The sequence below is a fragment of the Carcharhinus amblyrhynchos genome, chromosome 14 (genome assembly GCF_965287045.1).
Source record: "Carcharhinus amblyrhynchos chromosome 14, sCarAmb.v2.hapA, whole genome shotgun sequence".
NCBI classification, from domain to species: Eukaryota; Metazoa; Chordata; class Chondrichthyes; order Carcharhiniformes; family Carcharhinidae; genus Carcharhinus; species Carcharhinus amblyrhynchos.
In genome coordinates, this window is record NC_137337.1 from 21,996,043 (window position 1) to 22,019,985 (window position 23,943).

The following is a 23,943-nucleotide window of genomic DNA, read 5'->3' on the forward strand; positions in this document are numbered from 1 at the left end:
ATCAGATTTTGACAGTGTTATGAATAATAATTGTTGCTGAATAATGTCTCTGACCCTGAAAAATTAATTTACAGTGGTGGAGACTCATTGTCTCTAAAAAATTAGCGTTAAAGATGTAATTTTATTTTACTTTTTGTGCTTGTTCTTTTCCTCCCTCTCCTTTAATCCCATCCCATTATCTTAGTTCTGTATGTCCTTTAAATCTAATTAATATTTTCCACTTTTGGGTAGGGACTCTGTGGATTCTGCCTGCCACAGGAATCGTAGTGGGTGGGACATGGACTATGCAAAGATCTGCTGAGCTCAGGCAGGATTTTCCAGTCTTGGGGCAAGCATGGCTCGAAAATCCTGCCCATGTGGGTGGAATTTGATGCTCTTTAAGAAGCAGGCTGGGAGACTGGTCAGCCGTGTTAAAGGATGGGAATATGCAGCTTAGAATCCTTGGGCAAAATTTTCCCACCTGAGACAAAATCCCATGATGTGAGGGTGCTGGTGTTGGACTGGGGTAAGCACAGTAAGAAATCTCACAACACCAGGTTAAAGTCCAACAGATTTATTTGGCAGCATAAGCTTTCGGAGTCTCGCACCTTCATCAGGTGAGTGAGGACCTGTGACAAAGTCCCATGGCAGGGGAGGAATGTAGCGTGTTTCCTGCTGCTGGAGGGAAACTACACATTATCAGGTGTGTATGGTTGGGCCTTCATCTGCATCCCGCTAGTGGGACACAAATCAGTTTCATGCCAGCCTCCTGCAGATTTCCTGATCCACCATGGTGGGCACCAGAGGAAGATCCCGCCGAATTCTTAAACCACCCCCCCAGGTCAATGGCTCAGTCTTCCCAATATTAGTTGGAGGAAGTTTTTGCCCATCCAATATTGGAAGTGGGACAAGCAGCTTGACAAATTGGAGAGATGCTGACAAGGTATTGGCAGGAACTCTCCAGCCATTCACGGCAGTGGGATTCTGTGGTCCCATTGACAGTACGCCCCTGCCTGTGGGTTTCCCAGCAGCATGGGGTGACATCAAGGAGAAATCCCATTGATAGAGATGGAACTAGAGAATCCCACCCATCACCTGTGTACATGTGATCCCTGAGGCCCTTTCTGAAGCTATCACTGAGTGACAGCAGACAGATGAGAAACAGAAAGTGATGGACCCTTGATTCCTGAGGCAATGATATAGGAGTGATATAAGAAACCATTGCAGGACACGTTAAGATTTGTTGATTATCAGGTCATAGCACAAAACCAACACTTTTCTAATTCACTAGATTAACACTGACCAAGTTTTGAATATTAAGCCTTGACAAAATATAGAGGATATTCCCTAAGGATGAATAATTTATGAATATTCAGAAGTAAGCTGCTCTCAAAACTAAGAAGAAATGAAGTGTACTAGCTGAAGTGCTATTATCTTTGATCTTGGATGAATAAGAACATAAGAACATAAGAAATAGGAGCAGGAGTAGGCCATCTAGCCCTTCGAGCCTGCCCCGCCATTCAATAAGATCATGGCTGATCTGTCGTGGCTCAGTTCCACTTTCCCGCCCTCTCCCCATAACCCTTAATCCCCTCTCTTATCAAGAACCCATCAACCCGCTTCTTAAAAATATTTAGCGAGGCAGCCTCCACCACTTCAACGGGCAGAGAATTCCAGAGATTCACCACCCTTTGAGTGAAGAAGTTCCTCCTCAACTCCGTTCTAAACCGCCTCCCCTTTATCTTGAGGCTGTGCCCCCTAGTCCTACTGTCTTTTTTGAGCGGGAAGAGTCTCTCCACCTCTATCCTATCCATCCCATTCATCATCTTATACGTCTCAATGAGATCTCCCCTCATTCTTCTAAACTCTAACGAGTACAAGCCTAGTTTATTCAGCCTCTCCTCATAGCTCAATCCCCTCAACTCCGGTATCAGCCTAGTAAACCTCCTCTGCACTCCCTCCAGGGCCAAAATATCCTTGCGCAGGTGCGGCGCCCAAAACTGCACACAGTACTCCAGCTGCGGCCTCACCAATGCCCTATACAACTGCAGCAAGACCTCCCTACTTTTATATTCAATCCCCCTCGCTATGAATCCCTGGATGAATTCTAAATGTTATCATGCTTCCAAATTTTTTTGTCTTTTTTATTTTTACTACATTTGTTTCTTATTGTGGTATTTGGCAGAGCAGCGTCCAATTCATTTAATTCCAATCAAGTGGTACTCCTACAAAGTGAGTCAGTTGGGCAGTCGCCTGCCTGTAGCTTAGGAAGGAGAGGGAGAACCTACTGTAAGGGTAGTAACACCAGCAGGAACCTGAGGAGGATCTGCCATAACGATTCAGGGACAATGTAGAGATGTGACTACCAAAAGTGTGAGGGGAATCGGTAGGCATCCAAGGATCCGAGGATATATTACTGCAGGGTATCCACAGATAATAGAAGTTGCAGGAGTGATCAGAAAATGAGGAGAATCCTTTTTGAAAGAATCAAAATGTCAGCAGTTACTTCAGTGAATCTAGATTTGAAAAATGATTGAAGCTACGTGGGGCTCCTAGTCAGTAAAAGCCACAGCTTTGATGCAACAGACAACCTGCAAGAGTGGCCATGAATATATTCTGTGTGATCCGAACAAGAAGAAGCTTTACTGATTGGTTGCTGCATAGGCTTTGGACCCTGACAGCTCTTCGCAGCTTCTCCAGAGAGCAGAATTTATATTTGTTACTTTCGGCCATATTGGGTAATTTTCAGTAATTTACTAAATTTTCACTATATATGGTTGAGAATGTTAACCATAGATCTAGTTTATTTGGTCTAGATTTTTGCCAGTGTTTTATGTTAACAATAGGTCTGGACTCTGCATCAAGCAATGATGTAACAATAGTTGTTTTGTGGAGGTGACCTCAGTTGCATGTGTAATATTGACCTGTTTTGAATATAAGAACAAGATTATGAGTGAAAACAATTTATGGAATTTGCAGATCCAGCTTCAGGAACAGTAAATAACAGCTGAACGGATAACTCCACCTTTTCTCGTTGGGAAAAAGATACAAAAGTCTGGGGTCACGTACCAACCGACTCAAGAACAACTTCTTCCCTGCTGCCATCAGACATTTGAACGGACTTACCTTGCATTAAGTTGATCCTTCTCTACAGCCTAGCTATGACTGTAACACTACATTCTGCACACTCTCGTTTCCTTCTCTATGAACGGTATGGTCTGTACAGATTGCAAGAAACAATACTTTTCACTGTATGCTAACACATGTGACAATAATAAGTGAAATCAAATCAAAATCAAAATTCTTGAGCAATTTTTAACCTTTCATGTGATATGAGTGTTGCTGGCTAGGCCAACATTTATTGCCCACATGAATTACTCTTGAGAACGTGGCGGTGAGCTGCCTTGTTGAGCTGCCTCAGTCCATGTGTTATAGGTACACACACGGTTCTGTCAAGAAGAGAATTTAGGTTTTTGATCCATTGACAGTGAAGGAATGGGAATGTAATTCCAAGTCAGGATGGTGAGTGACTTGAAGGAAATCTTGCAGGTTGTGGTGTTTCCATGGATCTGCTGCCCTTGTCCACCTAAGCAATAAAGTCACAAGATTGGAAGCTGCAATTCATGAAGCCTTGGTGAGATGCTGCAGTGCATTTTCTGATGATACGCACTGCTGCAACTGTTCTTCAGTGCAGGAGGGAGTCATTTGTTTGGATTGGTGGATGAGGTGCCATTCAAGTGGTCTACTTTTTCCTGGATGGTGTCGAGCTTCTTTAGTGTTGTTAGAGTTGCACCCATCCAGGCAAGTAGAGGGTATTCCATCATTCCATCTCCTGAATTGTGCCTTGCAGATGGTGGACAGACTTTGGGGAACCAAGTGGTGAATTGTTCACCTCGGATCTCCCAGGCGCAGACCTGCTCTTGTAACCGCAGCATTTATAAGGCTGGTCCAGTTCAATTTCTGATGAAAGAGCTGAAGATGGATGCTCAGAGCACTACCCTGAGGAACTTCAGACCTCCCACAACCACAACCATCTTCCTTTGCGCCAATCTGACTCCAACCAGTGGAGACTTTTCCCCTTGATTCCCATTGATTCCAGTTTTGCTAGGGCTCCTTGATGCCACACTCATCAAATGCTACCTTGATGTCACCTCATATCTGCCCTTTTCGGTATATCTGGACCATGTTTGCAGTGATGTCAGGAGCTGAATGGCCCTGGTGGAATCCAGATTATTGCGGCTTGACTGCACTGCCAGTGACACCTACCATCACTTTGATTGAGAGTAAACTGATAGGGTGTTAATGGCCAGATGACATTTGTCTATTTTGTGTGGACTGGACATATCTGGGCAATTTCCCACATTGCTGGGTAGGTGCCAGTGTTGTAGCTGAACTGAAACAGCTCAGTTAGAGATGTGCTCCAGAATTAAGCACAAGTCTTCAGTAGTATTGCTGGGATGTTTTCAGTGCCTTCAGTCATTTCTTGACATCACATGCAGTAATTACATTGGCATCTGTGATACGCTCAAAGTCTCTGAGATGGATCAGATACTTGGTATTTCTGTCTGAAGATGATTGCAAATGCTTCAGCCTTGTATTTTGCTCAGATATATTGGGCTCCCTCATCATTGAGGGTAAGGATATTGTTGAAGCTTCCTTCTTCTGTTAGCTGTTTAATTGTCCACCACCACTCATGGCTGGTTATGGCAGGACTGCAGAACTTTGATCTGATCCATTGGTTGTGTGATTGCTAAACATTGTCTGTAGTATGTTGCTTCTATGGTTTGGCTTCCAAGATGTCCTGTATTGTAGCTTAATGAGGTTTATCCCTTATTTTTGGTATGCTTGGTTGCTGTTGACATACTCTCCTGTTGTCTCTTTTTATATCATTTAGTGAATGCAAATTCTAGAAGCCAAGCAATTGCTTCCTCATTTGCTGAGTTTAAGGTGCCAGGTAAACTGAAGAGGATTAAAGTGAATTCCTAAGGGCCATGGCACACTTTGGTTTGAACTGAGGAAAAGTAAATAGCCTGATGTGTATAAGTGGGATTAAAATAGAACAACCTATTAAGGTTTTTGGGCTTGAAAATTAAGGGTTTTCAAAATATAGTGTTGTTATTTACGTGCGCTTTGCTTAATATGTGTGCCGTAGAAATTTTTGACTTAAACATGAAATCTAGTGAAGTGATTCTTTCAGTTAAAAGCTGGGAGCTCAAATTACTTTTTAGAAGTTAATGACCTTCTCAAAATCATAACAGCCATCTGTTAACAGATAGTTAACCGGAGTTTCCTCTCAGCATGAATGGATACTGGTGGAAGAAAAGAACTCTTTAACAGATGTGAGAAGAGAACAGAACTAAGGGCGGTCCTGACTATGCTTAACAGATGTCATGAAGCAGGGAGTCCTTTTCAAAGAATCATAGTCTGAACCTGCTACAATCTTGAGAAGAACACATCAATAAAGTTCTAAAGAGGAGGAGTCACTCAATCACAACTATTCATGCCTTGGCACCCGTATCAACACTGCACACATAGTAAACATTTTGGGCGGAATTTTCCGACTCCACTCTCCCCAAGCCCAGAAAATCCTGCCTGAGGTCAATGGACATTGTCAGGGTCCATTCCCCCCCCATCTTATCCCCACTACCCCAGCCTGCTACGATACCCATGGCAGGCAGGACAGGAAAATTCTGCTTTTTGTCCAATTTTAGGCTATGTGATTACACTCTTTCTCAATTAAATAAATGGAAGAATTGATATATTTGCTGACTGAACATGTAGTAGTAGCCTGATGGAGTGAGACAGATATGAATGGTATGCTTTGTTTGTATAGCGCACAAGAAACAACACTTTTCACTGTATTTCAATGCATGTGACAATAATAATTCAAATCAAAGTGATCTTACAGAATATGCTCTATGCTTAAATAGTGTAACAGAGGAGAGTTTTTACTGTAATATCTGTAAGCTTGGATATTCCTTGGTTTTTAGGTGAAGGGACCAACTGTATTAATCAAAAGAGAAAATGCTGTGAAAAATCTCAGCAGGTCTGGCAGCATCTGTAAGGAGAGAAAAGAGTTGACGTTTCAAGTTCAGGTGATCCTTTATCGAAGTAAAAAGGCACAGAGTGGGAGATATTTAGACTGTATGGTGAGGGAATGAAAGATGAGTCATAGCCACAGAAACAAGGGGAAAGGCTGCTAATGGCAGTCCATAGAGAGAATAGGAGTGAATGGCCAAATGGCAGAGAAGCAGAAATCAGAGGATAAGATGTCACAGATACCCTCTGATTTATTTTCTCTCCTTGCAGATACTGTCAGAGCTATTGAGATTTTCCAGCATTTTCTCTTTTGGTTCCAGATTCCAGCATCCACAATAATTTGCTTTTATTAACCATATCAATCAGTCTACTGTACTCCAAACGTGTGTTGACATCTTCAATTTAACTCTCGTATCCTGCAGCCTGGAGCATCACCAGAATTTCACTTAAGGCTATATTTTGTTCCTGTTTGGAAATTAAAGGTTAATTACTCATATTTTACAGAATTTAACTGGCAATCTCAGGATAGCGAATGCAATCAGATTGTTTTCCAACGTTTCCATGTAGCCTGAATCTGGAATGAAAACTGCTCAGTCAAGAACCAAGCTGTTTTAACATGTTTCAACTACCAAAACTAGGGCAAAACCAAGAAAATTGATCAATTTGCAATTTCATTCATTTGAGGCTGTATTCTGTTTATTTCATTTATAAGGGCAGCACGATGGCACAGTGGTTAGTACTGCTGCTAAACAGTGCCAGGGCCATGGATTTGATTCCTGGCTTGGGTCACTGTCCGTGTGGAGTTTGCATGTTTTCCCTATGTCCGCGTGAGGTTCCTCCGGGTGCTCTGGTTTCCTCCCACAGTCCAAAGATGTGCATTGACCATGCTAAATTGCTCCTCAGTGTCCTGGGATGTATAGGTTAGAGAGATTAGCAGGGTAAATATGTGGGGTTATTGGGATAAGGCCTGGTTGGGGGATTGTTGTCGATGCAGACTCAATGTGTCGAATTGTCTCATCTGCATCGTAGGGTTTCTATGATTTCTATGAAAAGTTTAAAATAATGTTATCTATAAATTGATCCTCAATTTAAATTAGTTTACTTGTATTAAACGTGGTAGACTTGTAGGCTTTAAGTTTTTTTAGTTCAGTTTGTGCATGAAGAAAATTGGGAAATCACAGCTTGAATTAGTTGAATTAGGAGGAATGTGGCTGTATCCTGCTCAGGCCATTGCTTAGTTTAACCTTTGACATCTTGTACTTTAGTCAAAACTGATTAACATGCCTGACAATGGGTTTATGTATTCTCGCTGTCTCTTCCTACGTAAAGATGCAAGAGAGTGTGCTTTGCTCTTTTACTTAATATCATTAATTTTTATTTTTGTTATTTTTTCACTCAGTGAACTGTACTCACATTTTAACATGAGAAGTATGTCCTGAATAAGGTAGGAAATTAGATTCAGAAAGAATGTTCCCAATGGTGAGGGAGTCCAGAACAAGGGGTCATAGTTTGAGAATAAGGGGTAAACCTTTTAGGACTGAGGTGGGGAGAAAATTCTTCACCCAGAGAGTGGTGAATGTGTGGAATTCACTAGTTTATTTGATAGTAAACCCACAAGCTTTCGGAAATGTTGTTCCTTCACCAGGTGTGTGGAAAGTTCTCTTTCCATACACCTGACAAAGGAACAGCATTTCCGAAAGCTTGTGGGTTTACTATCAAATAAACTGGTTGGACTTTAACCTGGTGTTGTGAGACTTCTTACTGTGTTTACCCCAGTCCAACACCGGCATCTCCACATCATGGAATTCACTACCACAGAAAGGAGCTGAGACCAAAACCTTGTGTGATTTCAAGAAGAAATTAGATGTAGGTCTTGGGGCTAAAATAATCAAAGAATGTGAGGGGAAGGCGGGATCAGGATATTGAATTTGATGATCAGCCATGATCATCATGAATGGCAGAGCAGGCTCAAAGGGTCGAATGGCCTTCTCGTGCTTCTAGTTTCTATGTTTAATAGCGAAAATGATAGAATAAAACTTTTGTTACCAATTCTGATTCACCTTTCTCATTGGCTTATTCACATTTATTTTTAACTGAACATTGGCCACAGAGGTAAAAATAGCCTCTTAGTAACCTCCTTACACCAATATCTTACTGGCCCAGATTATGCAGTCAGGGTAAATGAAATGGTATGCACGGGAATTTGAACTGCGATTCGCGGTTAGTTGTAATCCAAAACAGTGCAGTGTCCTGTACAGAGCGTCCAAGAGCTACATGAATAATGCAATCCAAAGTATATCTCCTCAATGGATCAGATTGACAAATTAGGGCGGCACCGTGGCACAGTGGGTAGCACAGCTGCCTCACAGTGCCAGGGACCCGGGTTTGATTTCCGGCTTGGGCCAATGTCTGTGTGGACATGTTGCATGTTCTCCCTGTGTCTGTGTGGGTTTCCTCCGTGTGCTCCAGTTTCCTCCCACAGTCTGAAACACGTGCTGGTTAGGTGCATTGACATGCCAAGTTCTCCCTCTCTGTAACATGAACAGGCACTGGAGTCTGACGACTGGGGGATTTTCACAGTAACTTCATTACAGTGTTAATGTAAGCTTACTTGTGACACTAATAAATAAACTTGACTTTACTGGGTCACAGACAGTCTAAAATAGGAAATGGCTGAAGTTGTAGTGTATAATATGTTACCAAATCATCTATATAAAGTGAAATAGAGAAAGAAAGATGAGGGTGGAGATAAAAGAGATGGAATGAAGAATTAGAAAGTTTAAAAAAAAATTTAATCTCAAACAGTAATTAAAATGAATGAGAGTCTGCTCTTTTGCAAGAATATGTTTTCAAATCATTTGGCAGACAATTAAAAATGTTGAAAGTGCACTTGCTATTAAATGGATAAATCCTAACATTCTGTATTGTGTTTTGTGTTTATGGAGTGGGTGAGCAATGTGACTGCACGCCATTGCATGTACTTGAAAGGTGAGTCTATTGGTGCAGGACTCAAATAGCAACATTTTGATTTCCACATTGAACTGTATGTACGCAAACACTGGAAGTTGCTGTTTAATTTACTTCTAAATAATTGTGCACCGATAGCCTCATCATTGTTCTTAGCAATATATCTTTCTGAAACATGAGGGACAAAGATTTAAGTTTGATTACTTATGGATTTCGAGGGCAATCACTGATAGAGAGACTAATTAAAAATCCAAACCACCTTCATCTAATTTTCCAAACAGTTAACCTCCCAACAAAGGGTATGTGATTTTGGGTCTAGCCTTCCATTTAAATGTAGCACGTTTTTTAGAACTCAGATCAAAGTCTTCACATAATTAGCCTTGGCTAAGTTTCAACTCAATGGCTGAAATTTTACTCTCCCACCTGCCATGGGAATCGAAGCAGGCAAGAGGTAAACCATGGAAAGGTTCGTTGACCTCGGACAGGATTTTCCAGTTTTGGGAAGAGTAAGACCAGAAAATCCTGCCCAATGACTCCACCAACTGTTGGATCGTGCACAGAACAAACTATCCAGTGCCAGAACCTGAAAACCACTGACTTATTTCTTTCTGTGTTTCAAGTGGACATGTGCATTTATGCATACTGTGTTAAATTAAGGATTTTTGTTTTGCTATCACTCTAGGTCCTCGCCATATGTCCCAAAGATATGAGAGCTGACATCTGTGTCCATCTGAACCGAAAGGTGTTTAATGAGCATCCAGCTTTTCGTCTGGCTAGCGATGGCTGCCTTCGAGCACTGGCTGTGGAGTTCCAAATGATACACTGCGCCCCGGGTGACCTAATCTATCACGCTGGAGAAAGTGTCGATGCACTCTGCTTTGTGGTGTCTGGATCACTGGAGGTCATTCAGGATGATGAAGTTGTTGCCATTCTAGGTACCTTAAATTCTCTTCTGGCCCACCTTTAGTATAAGGTTTTAAAACTTATTTGTTAGTATCAAAAGTAGTCATATTAACACTGCAATGAAGTTATTGTGAAAATCCCCTAGTCACCACACTCCACCACCTGTTCGGGTACACTGAGGGAGAATTTAGCATGGCCAATGCACCTAAGCAGCACGTCTTTCGGCCTGTGGGAGGAAACCAGAGCACCCTGAGGAAACCCAAGTAGATACGGGGAGAACGTGCAGATCCGCACATACATTGACCCAAGTTGGGAATTTAATCTGGGTGCTGTGAGGCAGCAGTGGTACCGACCATGCTACCATGTTGTGATAGTTCCGATAAGACTGGCAGGGACAATTCTCTATTTTGCAAAAGTATTCAAACTTTTTTATTTGCTGCCTGTATGATATGGAGAAATGAAAACCCCACGACCACCTAATTTGTTGGGGACATCCTTGGAGAGAAAACAATGTGCATGCATTTTTCTCTCTTTTCCTCTTTAAGCAATGTAGGTCTGCCAGGCACTTCTGCTCAAAATGGCAGGGTAATCAGAATTAATTCTGATTAGTATTGGGTTGACTTCAATGAACCTCAGATCACAATTCATTATCCATTGCATGTAATGCTTGTAAAAAAAGAACAATGAATGATAATGAATGTGGAAATTCACAGTTGTCTCTTGAGCTAAGACAGGCTATTTTTGTTTTCTTTTATGGTTATTTGTGATGGCACATGAATCATATGCTCTAAATCCAATGTTCCATTTCAGTTTAGTAACCCATATTTTCAGAGGTCATTCCAGTCACTCCACTGCTCCTCATATTTTGTGCCCATTGCATTGATTTTGCACCCTTCACTTACCCATTAGTTTATTTTCATTTCCCCCCATACCACACTCTGTTTGTCAGCCAAGAGAGTAACCAGGCATAAAATCTACTTTAATGCTTCTGACAATTTGGCCATGCTTGGAAGAAAATTATTAATCAAAGCACAGTGACAGTCCACAACAGAGCAATTATTACTTACAAATTCCACAAGTATTCAACTAAACGTAAGAAAAACAGATCAGTAAGGTCAAGCAGTTATGCCATTGCAAGTAACAGTTAAGGAGTCAACCTAAGATAATGTATAATTCTTTCTAGAGAATCTCTTACATACAATAAAAATTACCAATTCAAAATTCAAAATGTGAAACATTTCAAATAACCATGAAAACCATGACCTCTGTTCAAGCTATATTAGCAAGCCAGTGTCCTCAATATTTATGTATTGATCAGTCCTGTAAAAAATCTTATTCAGAATCATAGAATTCCAACAATGCAGAAGGAGGCCATTCGACCAATTGAATATACACCAATCACAATTCCACCCAGGCCCTATCCCCATAACCACATGCATTTACCTTGCTAATCCTGCTGATACTAAGGATCAATTTAGCATGGCCAATCCACCTAACTTGCACATCTTTGGAGTGTGGGAGGAAACTGGAGCACTCTGAGGAAATCCATGCGGACACAGGGAGAACATACAGTCCCTGCAAACAGTCATCCAAGCCGAGAATTGAACCCGGGTCACTGGTGCTGTGAGGCAGCAGTACCAACCACTGTGCCACTATGCTAGCCCTATGTCTAGTGGAATCCATGTGATAATTTCCAGGTTTAATTCCCAGGTAGTTGCAGAAAAGTTCCCTCCTCAGCCCTGCGAGTCTACAATTGCCTTTTGCTTGTGTTTATTCTTGGCATAGTTAAAAACACTTGGTATTTAATTGTGAATGAGTTAGATTGCCTCGGGGAGACAACCAGATGATAATTTTAAAGTGTTCGGTAAAATATCCCTTCAATAATTATGGTTGAGTGATGATTCCATGTCAATTCAGACATTTTTAAAAACTTTTTATTTTTATTTTATTATTGTCACAAGTATTACTTTTTTTAAGCTGTAAACTCCTTCTTCTTACCTCCCTTTGAAATTCAACAGCTAAAAATCTACATCCTCTCTTATCTCCTAATGCATATTTCTATTGTCATTGTGTTTATTTGTAAAACATCTACCTTGGCCCTACTCACTTCTAATGCCTACCCTCATATCTAGCCCGTCTTAATTTCATAGAGACTCCATTCCCAACTTAACTAAAATAGTTACATAGATACCCATACAGCATTTCCACAGATCAATACAATACTCTCAAAAATATTAAACTAATATTCTCATCACAATCATAAAATGGGGACAACATAAATATGTTCTCAGAATGAAGGGATAGGTAGTATTGAGTTGATATCTTCAAGTCAAAATGTTCAGCCTATTATGTTTTACAGAAAAGCATTGTTCATGTAATTAGTAAGAATTGTGTAACAAAGGTGCATTTTTCTCCAGTTGGATTTGTTTTTGACAAGACAATTCCTTTTTTTATCCTTCTTGAATAATATAAGCTGTGTCAAAATACCTCAGCATTGAATTGTTTCAAATGTATGAGGTTTTTAATTACCTTTAAAATGCTTGCTTTTATTTTGAATAAAGAATGAGATCCTAAGCTGGACTTTCAGCAGCTGTTATAATACTTGCAATGAGTCAGAAAATGAGTGGAAAACTGTGAGGTCATCCATTTTAGGAACAGGAACAGATGTGCAGAGTATTTCTTTTAAATTGTAGGAGATTGGACATGTGGATGTACAGAGGAACCTGGGCGTCCTCATCAGTAAGTCACTGAACGGTAATATACTTTTAGGAAGGCATAATTTGGAATTAGAAACGCGAACAGTATGTTGCCATAAAAGGATTTAAATACAGGAGTAGCAAGGCCTTGCTTCAATTGTGTAGAACCTCGGTTAGTCCATACCTGGAGTACTGTGTGCAGTTTTGGTCTCCTTACCTTAGGGAGGATGTTACTGCTACTGAGGGAGTGCAATGAAAGTTCATCAGACTTGTTCCCGAGATGGCAGGACAATTGTACAAAGAGAAATTGGGTAAACTGGGCCTGCATCCCCTCGAGTTACAAAGAATAAGAGGTCATCTCATTGAAATCTACAAAATAATTAAAGGGTTAGACAGGCTAGATGCAGGTACAATCTGTGTAGAACCAGTGAACACAATTTCAAAATGAGGGGGAAGCTATTTAGGACGGAGATGGGGAGATTTTTTTTAATTCAGATTGTTGTGAATCTTTGGAATTTTTAATGCAGAGGGTTGTGGAAGGTCAGGCATTGAGTGTGTTTATCACAGAAATGGACAGATTTCTAAATACCAGTTACATAAAGGGAAATGGGGATAGAGTGGAAAAAGACATTGAAGTGGATGATCAGTTATGGTCACATTGAAAGGCGGAGCAGGCTTGATGGGCTGAATGGCCTACTTTTGCTCCCATGTTCCTAGAAATAGCACTATCATACCTTTTGAGCTTTGAGCCTGATACAACAATGAGAAAAGATGGATTATATTGGCCAGAATTTACTGTGAAAGTCTATGGCATTCACCTTTATTCCTGTGCACTTTGGACAGCAAATTTAGGTGAGTACAAGGGCATGGGAAAGAGAAACATCTCATCACACATTTCTAAAGAAAGGCAATCATGTTGTATGGTGTTAAGTATGATTCTATTAATAATCATATAGAATAATCTTAATTTTTATATTTTAGAAAATGTCTAATATTGGGCTGAGTCATTCAGTTAAAATTGGATTGGATTTTTCAGAGCACTGTGGTTCCTGACTTCCTAGCTAAAAGGTCAGTGGTGAATCCTTCCATCTCAGTGATGGCTGTCCCTCAGCAACTTAATGCCGGGAGTAATATTAATCCGCCCTAACTCGAGAAGAACTCCTGCCGAAGCGATCTGTTGACCAATCAACTGGCCGGGAGTTTCATAGTCCCAGTAGTGCCAGATAGGCACGGTGGCCACTGCTGGCATTGTAGACCGTCCTGGTAAGTCTGGGGTATCACTGAGTCCAGGCTGAAAGGCCCTGGCAAGGGCTGAGAAAGGTTTGAGTTCTGGACCAGGGGAGGAAGGTAAAGGGAGAAGAATGACCTGAGGAGGGGTGTATGTCTCTCTAATATGCAGAGAGGACCCTCAAACGAACATTAGTCCATGCAGCTAAGGCTGTCTATAGTGCCGCCCCTCCCCCCACTCTGTCACAGGTAAAATCATGGCAAATTAAGGATCTTGATGGGCTTAAGTATGCAGGCCATATTTTTTTGCCCAGTGATGTGACCGTGTTAGGTAAATATGGAACTTATCAGCTCAGCATGTGCAGTGCATTTAATTGTCCAGGATCCATTAGTAGCAGTTAGTCCAGCTTGATTGCTGATTGCTTTTGTTCAGCTTTCTCCATTTCATCCCACTTCCCCCCTCGTGCCCCACCCTCCCTGCCCCCCACCTCCCATCAGGCCAGGGATCAGCCTGACCAAGCTCCCCCCTCTCCCCGCCTTCAAACCTTCTGGTAGGGGAGTGTAAAATCCAACTTATCAGACACAATATGAATTTAATTACAAATTAAACACAAATACATGGAAAAGCATAACAGACAATGAAAGATGCTATTTAGATGAATGTCCTGTGATTAATTGAGATTGTCAAACACAAGCGCTTTCCTTTGCAATACTTTACAACAATGATAATGAAACATTTAATTACAGTTCAGAATCTCAAACTGATCCTGATGTGCCTCATTAGAAATTTGCCTTCAGCATTTAACTGGGGATATATATACTTTAGGCTCCATTTTAAAAATTTATATTTACATTAATTAAAAGATACAGATACCAAAGGGAAGCAGTTGTTAGGAAGCTGAGTTTTATCTAACAACCTGTTTATTCCATACTTGTTCTCACAAATCTATAGTCTCGTTAGAGTTGAGGAAAGGGAGCGTACATCTCCAGCTGAACTGACAGCCTTATTTCTGTATCCTCTTATATAAGGAATTAAATATCCAGGTTTAATTACATATGAACATGGTTAGTGCACATATGCCCAGATTCATTTTCATGGTTGAGTGTGGATACATAAATTGTGTTTTCGTGTTCACAAGGTGGCCTGAAATTTACTGCCCCCTTGGAGTTCTGCCACCAGGACCAAGCTTGAGTCATGGATCCATGCACATGAACACTAGGTTTGTGCCACTTATAAGACCCTCATCCTGACTACATTCCAATTAAGGAGGATGGCCTGCCTTTCCATGCTGCTGGCCCAGTTGGAAAGCTGGCAGCCTAACAGTGCCTTTGTATTGAAGGACTGGGAAAATTTAATTTGATTTATTATTGTCACATATATTGGTATGCAGTGAAAAGTATTGCTTCTTGAGCGCTATACAGTCAAAGCACACTGTTCATAGAGAAGGAAAGGCGAGAGTGCAGAATGTAGTGTTACAGTCATAGCTAGGGTGTAGAGAAAGATCAACTTAGTGCGAGGTAGGTTCACTCAAAAGTCTGATGGCAGTAGAGAAGAAGCTTCTCTTGAAACATTTGGTATGTGGCCTCAGATTTTTGTACCTTTTTCCCGACTAAAGAAGGTAGAAGAGAGCATGTCCGTGATGTGTGGGGTCTTTAATTATGCTGCTTTTCTGAGACAGTTGGAAGTATAGAATGAGTCAATGGATGGAAGGCTGGTTTGCGTGATGGACTGGTCTTCATTCATGACCCTTTGTAGTTTCTTGCAGTCTTGGACAGAGCAGGATCCAGGCCAAGCTGTGATACAACCAGATAGAATTCTTTCTATGGTGCATCTGTAAAAGTTGGTGAGAGTTGTGAAGTGTTCTTAGTAGGGATAAATCCTCCAATGGTGGCATCAAGCTGTTGGGTCACCCAAATGCACTGGGGGCCCTCCAGGTCCTTCAGGTATTTAAGAAGCAAGACCAAACCCCCATCCTGGACAGCTGCTGGGAGGCCTCCTCAGTGCACAGGGTAGGTGTTAATAGGCCAAGTACTGGTTAATTAGCTGTGCACCTTGGGTCATTAGGTGGCTGAGTTGCTACCATTCCCAAAATATCCCATTGTGGCGGAAAGACATTGGACTTCTCTCCCCATGTCTTCTGCTATAATTTTACCAGCCTTCCCAGCTCAAAGCCCATCTCCTTAATATTTATTACTAAAATGCAGCTGTTCTTCCGAAAACCTGGGCTTCATTTCTTGCCCAGCGATGTGACCATTTTGGGTCAATACGGATCTTGTCAACTCAGCATGTGCACCGCGCTTAATTGTCCAGGATCCATTAATAGTAGTTAGTCCAGCTTGATTGCTGATTGCTTTTGTTCATCTTGCAGGCAATCCTATGTGTTTCTATTTCAAAATCAGTTGAAAGAATGCTGGAGGAAAGAAGTTCAAGAGCTTTGTTCAGCATTTTTGTTTTAATGATGCTTTTTCAAACATAGAAATATGAGTGAGAGAACAGAAGGGACTGATTACAGCACTGTTGGCACTTTTGATTTGATTTATTATTGTCACATGTATTAGTATGCAGTGAAAAGTACTGTCTCTTATGCACTATAAAGGCAAAACATACTGTTCATAGAGAAGGAAAGGAGAAAGTGCAGAGTGTAGTGTTGCAGTCATAGCTAGAATGTAGAGAAAGATCAACTCAATGCAAGGTCGGTCCATTCAGAAGTCTGATGGCAGCAGGGAAGAAACTGTTTTTGAGTCGGTTGATCTGTGACATCAGACTTTTGTATCTTATTTCCGATGGTTTGCTTTCTATAAACTCCACAAAGCATATTCTGATGGGAGAGAATCCTTCCTCCACTTAATTTGAATTCTTTTATCAAAGATTTATTTTGAATGTGGATATTTTGAAAGGTGACTCTGATTATTAAGAAATGTGAAATATGGAAAGTAAGACTTACAGACGTGCAGCCACATAAAGGAAGGTTAGCCCAAAATTGCCGGGCTTCGTATGGCAGGTTGTGGAGGTGGGGAGAATGGGTTGGGGTAGGGGTGGCAGGAAATTGGATCAAGAGTGCTGTAAAGATGCCAGCCCTAGGTCCACTGTTGGCAAGTTTCTGAAACATTACGGAACTCAGAAGTGGAAGGATGGCCTCGAGATAGGATGTAGAAAATCCCTTGCTGCATTTTTCAGCTTGATAAATGGGAAAGGATTAGAAATATATTCCAAGAGGTAAAGAAATCTATACAAAATAAAGGCCACCTCTTCAGGTTTTTCATAAAATCATAGACAGTGGCACAAATTGGTCCTCACAAATGCTGTGGAATCATCTCAAAATTAAAACATGATTTGACTCAGTCACTGCACATTAAATAGTTCTAATTTTGTCCACTGTGTAACCTGAACACCCCTGTCATGATGAAACGGCGAATCCTCCAAATTACCTCGTGGAACATTGTGGCAGATTTTCTCGGATAGAAAATGCTATCCTAATGCCTTCCAAACTGATGGATTATAGCTGACATCATTCATTCAGTATCATATTTGGGGCGGGGGGGTGGGGGGGGCGGTCTTCATTTTTGCAACTTTAATCTCCTTCCCTTCGTATTCGCCTCCGTCATGCGCCATTTCCCAGCTGAGAGAGAGGGAACAGTAATTTACCCTGTGCTCCAGGCTACTGGCTCTTCTGATCAGGGGATTTGCTGTTGATTTCTTTCCTCATTCTCTATGTGGGCCTGCTCGAGCTCAGCATGACAGTCCCCTCGTCAAACCACTGGACAACGATACGGGGCAGAATTCTCAGAAAAAAAAATTCTATGTGTCGAATTCACGTGAGAACTGGAGGAATTCACGCTGGTTTTTTTTCAGTGGGATTTCAGAGAAGAATCTCCCAGACTCTGTGCATTGCAGAGGTCACCAGCATGAATATCATTACATTTCAGGGGCTGGGACCTATTCCCACTGGAGAAGCTGAAATCAGTGCACTGAGCTGGCTGCTGCACGTGCTTCGAATTGTCAGTGCTGAGATTGGAGTGTGCACGGTGGACCCGCATTGATGGCCTCCCAATTTCTGGCCAGCTTGATCGAGCCCAGCCTGGCCATCCCCGCAATGCCAGCTCCCCACACCCTACGTGGCCTGATCGCTGGCTTGCCCACCATTCCCGGGCTCAGCTCCGACCTCCCCCGCCACGCCGGCTTGCCCTACTCTCCAGCCCGCCTCCACCCCTGACAGTTACGCCACCCCAGCAGTCACGACCCCCTACACCACCACCACCACCAAGCAGGCTGACTGAACCTCTCCCCCGATGACACCCGCCCCCCCCCGACCTTCTCCCACCGATCCTAATGCAGAGTGATAGTGGAATCCCCCCCACCCCCTTAGGTCCCACCCCATCAAGCCCTGCCCCACCATATGCCCTGCCTCCTTGGCACTGCCCCATACCTGGTGGGCAGTGCCAAGGTGCCCCTGGGGCATTGGTACTTTGCCCCTTGGGTAATGCTAGGGGGCACTGCTCCCCCAAGCCACTCAACCCTCTGAGGGGCCCTGATTGCCCGTCTCCTTCACTCCAGCGGGGTCGGGCCGCTAGTTCCCCGAAAGTGGGGAGCTACTGTGATCCCCGCTGGAGTGAAACGCTCTGGCAGGAGGGAGATTCTAGCGGGCCTGGAGATTTCAGTCCCAGGCCCGTTAACCACATTGAAATGAGATGAAAATGACCACGTTAATGGACTTAATGTGCCTCCCTGACGATTTCTGGCGGGGGCGGCAGACACTGCTGGAAATCCGGCGCTGGGAAACACTAGCAGGGCACAAACACGTGTGAGTCGGTCGATGTAACAATCTCCCGGCACGCAGCGTGTCGGAGAGTCGCGTCCACGGAATCCATCACACGAGTCACCATGACAAAGTCTCTCACCACAAATCACCTGTGTGAAAATAATGAAACAATGATTAATTTCTCTAACTCTTTACCTTCTGAATATTTTTTAGGGAAAGGGGACGTATTTGGGGATATTTTCTGGAAGGAGACCACCCTTGCCCATGCCTGTGCCAACGTGAGGGCGTTGACTTATTGCGACCTGCACATAATCCGGCGCGAGGCTTTGCTGAAAGTTTTAGAATTCTATACGCTATTTGCCAGTTCTTTTTCACGAAACCTCATATTGACCTGCAACCTGAGGAAGCGTGTAAGTTGTTTCTTCAAAAGTATATATTCTTCGGTTTACGTTCGAGTTTTGACTGTTTAACGTGTTGATTCTTTGCTTAACATCATATTCAATCTTCTAAACAGCTTTCACTTCTTATTGCTTCACTGCCGAGTGAGGCTCAGTGTTCAAACAGTGTTAGATATTTAATGGTGCTTGTTGTTGAATGGAAATTTCAGACTGCAGAGAATTTGTTTTGATGTGGAGATGTCGGTGTTGGACTGGGGTAAACACAGTAAGAAGTCTGACAACACCAGGTTTAAGTCCAACCGATTTATTTGATAGTAAACTCACAAGCTTCCAAGGTTTCCCTCTTCACCTGACGAAGAGTCTGCACGTTCTCGTTGTGTCGGCATGCATTTCCTCCAGTTTTCTCCCATACTCCAAAGATGTGCGGGTTAGATTGATTGGCCATGCTAAATTGTCCCTTTGTGTCCTGGGATGTGTAGGTTAGAGGGACTAGTGGGGTAAATATGTGGGGTGATGGGGAAAGGATCTGGGTGGGATTGTTGTTGGTGCAGACTCAATGGGCCAAATGGCCTCCTTCTGCACTGTAGACTTTCTATGATTTCCTCCTACACAAGACATCTGGTTAGGTGCATTAGCCACGCTAAATTCTCCCTCTGTGTACCCGAACAGGCACTGGAATGTGGGGTCTCGGGGATTTTCACAGTAACTTCATTGCAGTGTTAAGGAAGCCTACTTGTGACAATAGTAAATAAACTTATCTATCGATCTCTCTCTTGGGAATTCTCAATGGTTGTGCTTCCACAGCTACCGGGATAGAGAATTCCAAAGATTCATCCCCTCCTCACCCGACTCCTCATCTCAGACCTAAATGACTTACATTTGCTTGGCACAGACAGTGAGAGGTAGTGCTTCTTTGACACTAACCTGCCCACATGGCCAGAGAAACTGTATCTGCTTGCTGTTGGAAAAGATTTCCAGACTTTCCCAACCCCCAGTGAAAGAGTCTGATCAAGGTAAGCATTCTTTGCAGGTCCATTACACTTGCCGAGCCTGGATCCCCATAGCAGCATCATTATGGGACCATTATTAGTTGATGCAACATGGAAAACTCTTTGAACTTACCACTCACTGAAGGGAACAATCAATCAGTGCAGAGAAATAGTTCACCATCCTGATGCGACACATTTGTTTGTGAAATAATCCTTGGAAAACAAAATCCAACCAAGAAATTGTTCAAATTATGAAATTCATGATGATGTGAAAGTATTTGCTTTCTATGTTTTATTTCTGTTTTATTCATTCATGGTATGTGAGCATTGCTGGCAAGGCCGACACATGATGTCCATCCCTAATTGTTCTCAAGAAGATGGTGGTAACTGGCCTTCTTGAACTGTTGCAGTCCCATATAATGTAGTCAATGTGGATGAAATGGACTCAGTGGTTAGCATTGTTGTCTCACAGTGCCAGGGATCCGGGTTCGATTCCTGGCTTGGATCCCTGGCTGTGTGGAGTTTGCACGTTCTCCCCATGTGTGTATGGAATTCCTCCAGGTGCTCCGGTTTCCTTCCACAGTCCAAAGATGGGCATGTTAGGTTGATTGGCCATGCTAAGTTGACCCTAGTTTTAGGGGTATTGACAGGGTAAATGTGTGGGAGTTATGGGAATAGGATAGAATTGTTGTCGGTGCAGGCTTGATGGGCCAAATGACTTCCTTCTGTACTGTAGGGATTCTATGAAATGACAAAAAATAATTGGAGCTTAGATATTACCTGCAAATTTAAAGAATGGCTTGATTAGGTTTCTTTTCCAAATGTACCATCTGGTAGAATGATATGGATGGTAACCAAAAGTTAATTCTCTTTCCCATTGTTTGGACACACTAATTGTGAACTGTTCATATTTATCCTGTTATCCAACCAATTATATACTGTTGTAGCACGATTCTCCATCTACCTGTTAATGATCTGTGTAATGTCTTGCTTGAAGCATTTACTACTGGTCTCAAATGACAAATAAAGGGGAAATTGGAACAGCTGTTAATTTGGAGAATAGCTGAGGTCTCAGCAACAGCACAGATCTTATCGAATTTCTGCTTTTCTTCCCGTTTTCTATGTTGCAAAATGAAGAGGATTAGTGAAATTGTTCTATCTGCATCCACAGTTTGCATACAATCATGCAGATCTGTCTCATCTGGTTTCACCGGTTTAATTGTGCGTAATTGTCTCCTCATGTCCTGTGTTATATTTAGAATTATGATCCCTCAGAACCTTTTTGACCCCACCTCTGACCGATCTTGCTTGAGCTCTGTAACTTGACCTTGTTAATGAAAATGTTTGTTACACAAGTTTCGCTGGCCTGTTACGTAGGATTTCTGGAAAGAGTTTCAGCGGCAACACCATGTAAAAAAATGTAAAGGAATTTGGGATGTCAGCTACGTCTCTCACCAACTTTTACATATGCACCATAGAAAACATTCTTTCCGGTTGTATCACAGCTGTTATGGCCCCTGCTCTGCCCAAGACTGCAAGAAACTACAAAAGTTCGTGAATGTGGCCCAATCCATCACGCAAACCAGTCTCCCATCCATTGACTCTGTCTACACTTCCCACTGCCTCGTCAAAGCAGCCAGCATAATTAAGGACCCCGTGCAGCCCGGACATTCTCTTTTCCATCTTCTTCTGTCGGAAAAAAGATACAAAAGTCTGAGATCACATACCAGCTGACTCAAGAACAGCATCTTCCCCGCTGCCATCAGACTTTTGAATGAATCTACCTTGTATGAAGTTGATCTTTCTCTGCACCCTAGCTATGACTCTATAACACTACATTCTTCACTCTCTCCTTTCGTTCTCTATGAACGGTAAGCTTTGTTGTATAGCATGCAAGAAACAATACTTTTCACTGTATACTATTACATGTGACAATAATAAATCAAAGCAAATCAAAGATCTACAAGAAACTAAGTCAAACACTTGTTCTCTCAATTGTGAATCTGGAATCACTCAGTCCCAATTTCCTGCCTTCTCCCCATTACCCTGCGCAGTATTTCTTTTGCAGAGTTATTGAATGCCCATTCATTTCTTTTCTGAATTTTAAAAAGTTGTTAAAGGCATTTTATTTTGCTTGTTAAAATATATTGCTATTCACTCCATCTGAAAATGGAACAACATGCAAGTCCAGTGTTTGAATGACTAGTGAGACCTCTGGTGCAATTTTGTTAAAAGCCATCATATTCTGTTGTTCATAGAATTTGTACAGTGCAGAAGGAGGCCATTCAGCCCATCGAGTCTGCATCGACTCTCCAAAAGAGCACTTTGCCCAGGCCCTATCCTCGTAACTCCATATATTTACCCCACTTATCCCCATAACCTACGCATCTTTAGACACTAAGGGACAATTGACCATGGCCAATCCATCTAACCTGCACATCTTTGGCCTGTGGAAAGAAACCAGAGCACTTGGAGGAAGCCCACGCAAAGATGGGGAGAATGTGCAGACTCCACATAGATAGTGACCCAAAGCTGGAATTTAACAAGGGCCCCTAGCGCTATGAGGCAGCAGTGCTATCCACTGTGCCACAGTGCCTCCAGGTATAAATGATCATGTTCAAAGTGGATCAGATGGAAGACAGAATTTTTCTGAATTCTTTGGAAAGCTTTGTGTCACACCTTTCGTTATTTTTTGTTCAACATAGAACAGAAGTCCTCTGTGGCATTTGACACATTTCAGTGATGCAGGGTAAAACCTAGCAAAGGTGACAGTGAAGTGCCGCATAATAGCACTCTCCAACATGCTGATGCGAGACAAAGAGCCTCTTGTAGACTGAAAGACAAAGACACAACTATAACAACAGCAATCTTGCACATTCACAATGAATACCTCCTGGCAGGAAGTGCTGGCTCACGTCAGTCAGCTGATGCCGAGAGAATAGACAAGTTAACGTCTCAAATGTGGGGTCACTCGTCAGATCACCGAACTGCTGCGGCGCAGAGGGAGACCCTTTGGCCCATTGTGTCGGCACCAGCTCTCCAACTGAGCAACTCACCTAGCGCTGAAGGGTCAGACAATTTTAAATGTTAACTTCAAACTTAACATTTATATTGTCTGTTCTCTGCATAGATGCTGAGGTACTGGGCATTTTCAGTGTTTTATTTGTTTGCAGCTTGCAACCTTATCCTTTGGACTTAAGAGAATCTGACAGTGGGGGCTGCAGAACTATCGTACATTGCTACCCAGCTGCCTGTAATGAACACTTCCGCACTTGCCCTCATGACGCAAATCGCAAAGGTAGTTTGGCAGCTCCTGTGGTTGTGCTGACAGCATCCTTCTTTTAAAATCACTCCCAGGAAGCTCAATTTTGAAAGGTTTAGCAGCTCAGAATGACAAGCGTTGATCCTGCTGGGGAACGGATCCTGCTGCTTGCTCAGGTTTCATGTGTCACTCAGAGAAAGCGTGCTTTCGCTTTCTAAAACCCCTTGAGGTCGTTAGACCCGTGTTGGTGCTGGCATCCCAAGGAGTGCGCACTTTGCCTTAATTGTCAACTTCTTGGGTGGCACCAGCACCTGGCACTGCTTCCCGTGGCCGCACCTGTAGAAAGTGAGAAAGAACATATGTTAGATTGCTGGTTGCGTGATCCCAATTAAAATATTAATTACACGAGAATAATCTGTCGTTTCCCATTTGTGAAAGAGTGCGGTGAAGGGGAGTGAGTAAATTATGAATGGGTAAGATAATGAGGAAGAACATGAGACAGGTGATACTTTCTCTGAGTTGCAAGGGGAGGCCTTGACTTTACCCTCTCAAAACCCCCTGAGTGTGTGAGGTGTCCTACTGAAATAAATTCAAGGCCTTAGTGTTGTACGGCCCTCCTCCAGATTGCATTTGCTGTCTTCAGTATGCGGCATCTTGACCTACATGTAGAGCCGAGAGATTAGAAGTGTCTGGCACACATTGGGGTGATGATTTAAAACAGCT

General features: G+C 42.5%; 1 protein-coding gene across 2 annotated transcripts in view; it reads left to right on the forward strand.

Moving 5' to 3' along the window:
* The window catches only part of LOC145352483 (voltage-gated delayed rectifier potassium channel KCNH5), a 302,642-nt gene that overhangs the window by 186,168 nt on the left and 92,531 nt on the right, over nt 1-23,943 (forward strand). For both annotated transcript variants that reach the window (XM_080202395.1, XM_080202397.1), the window contains exons 9-10: nt 9,668-9,920; nt 18,785-18,981. In XM_080202395.1, coding sequence (XP_080058521.1) covers nt 9,668-9,920; nt 18,785-18,981 — 450 coding nt within the window. The remainder of the gene's footprint in view (nt 1-9,667; nt 9,921-18,784; nt 18,982-23,943) is intronic.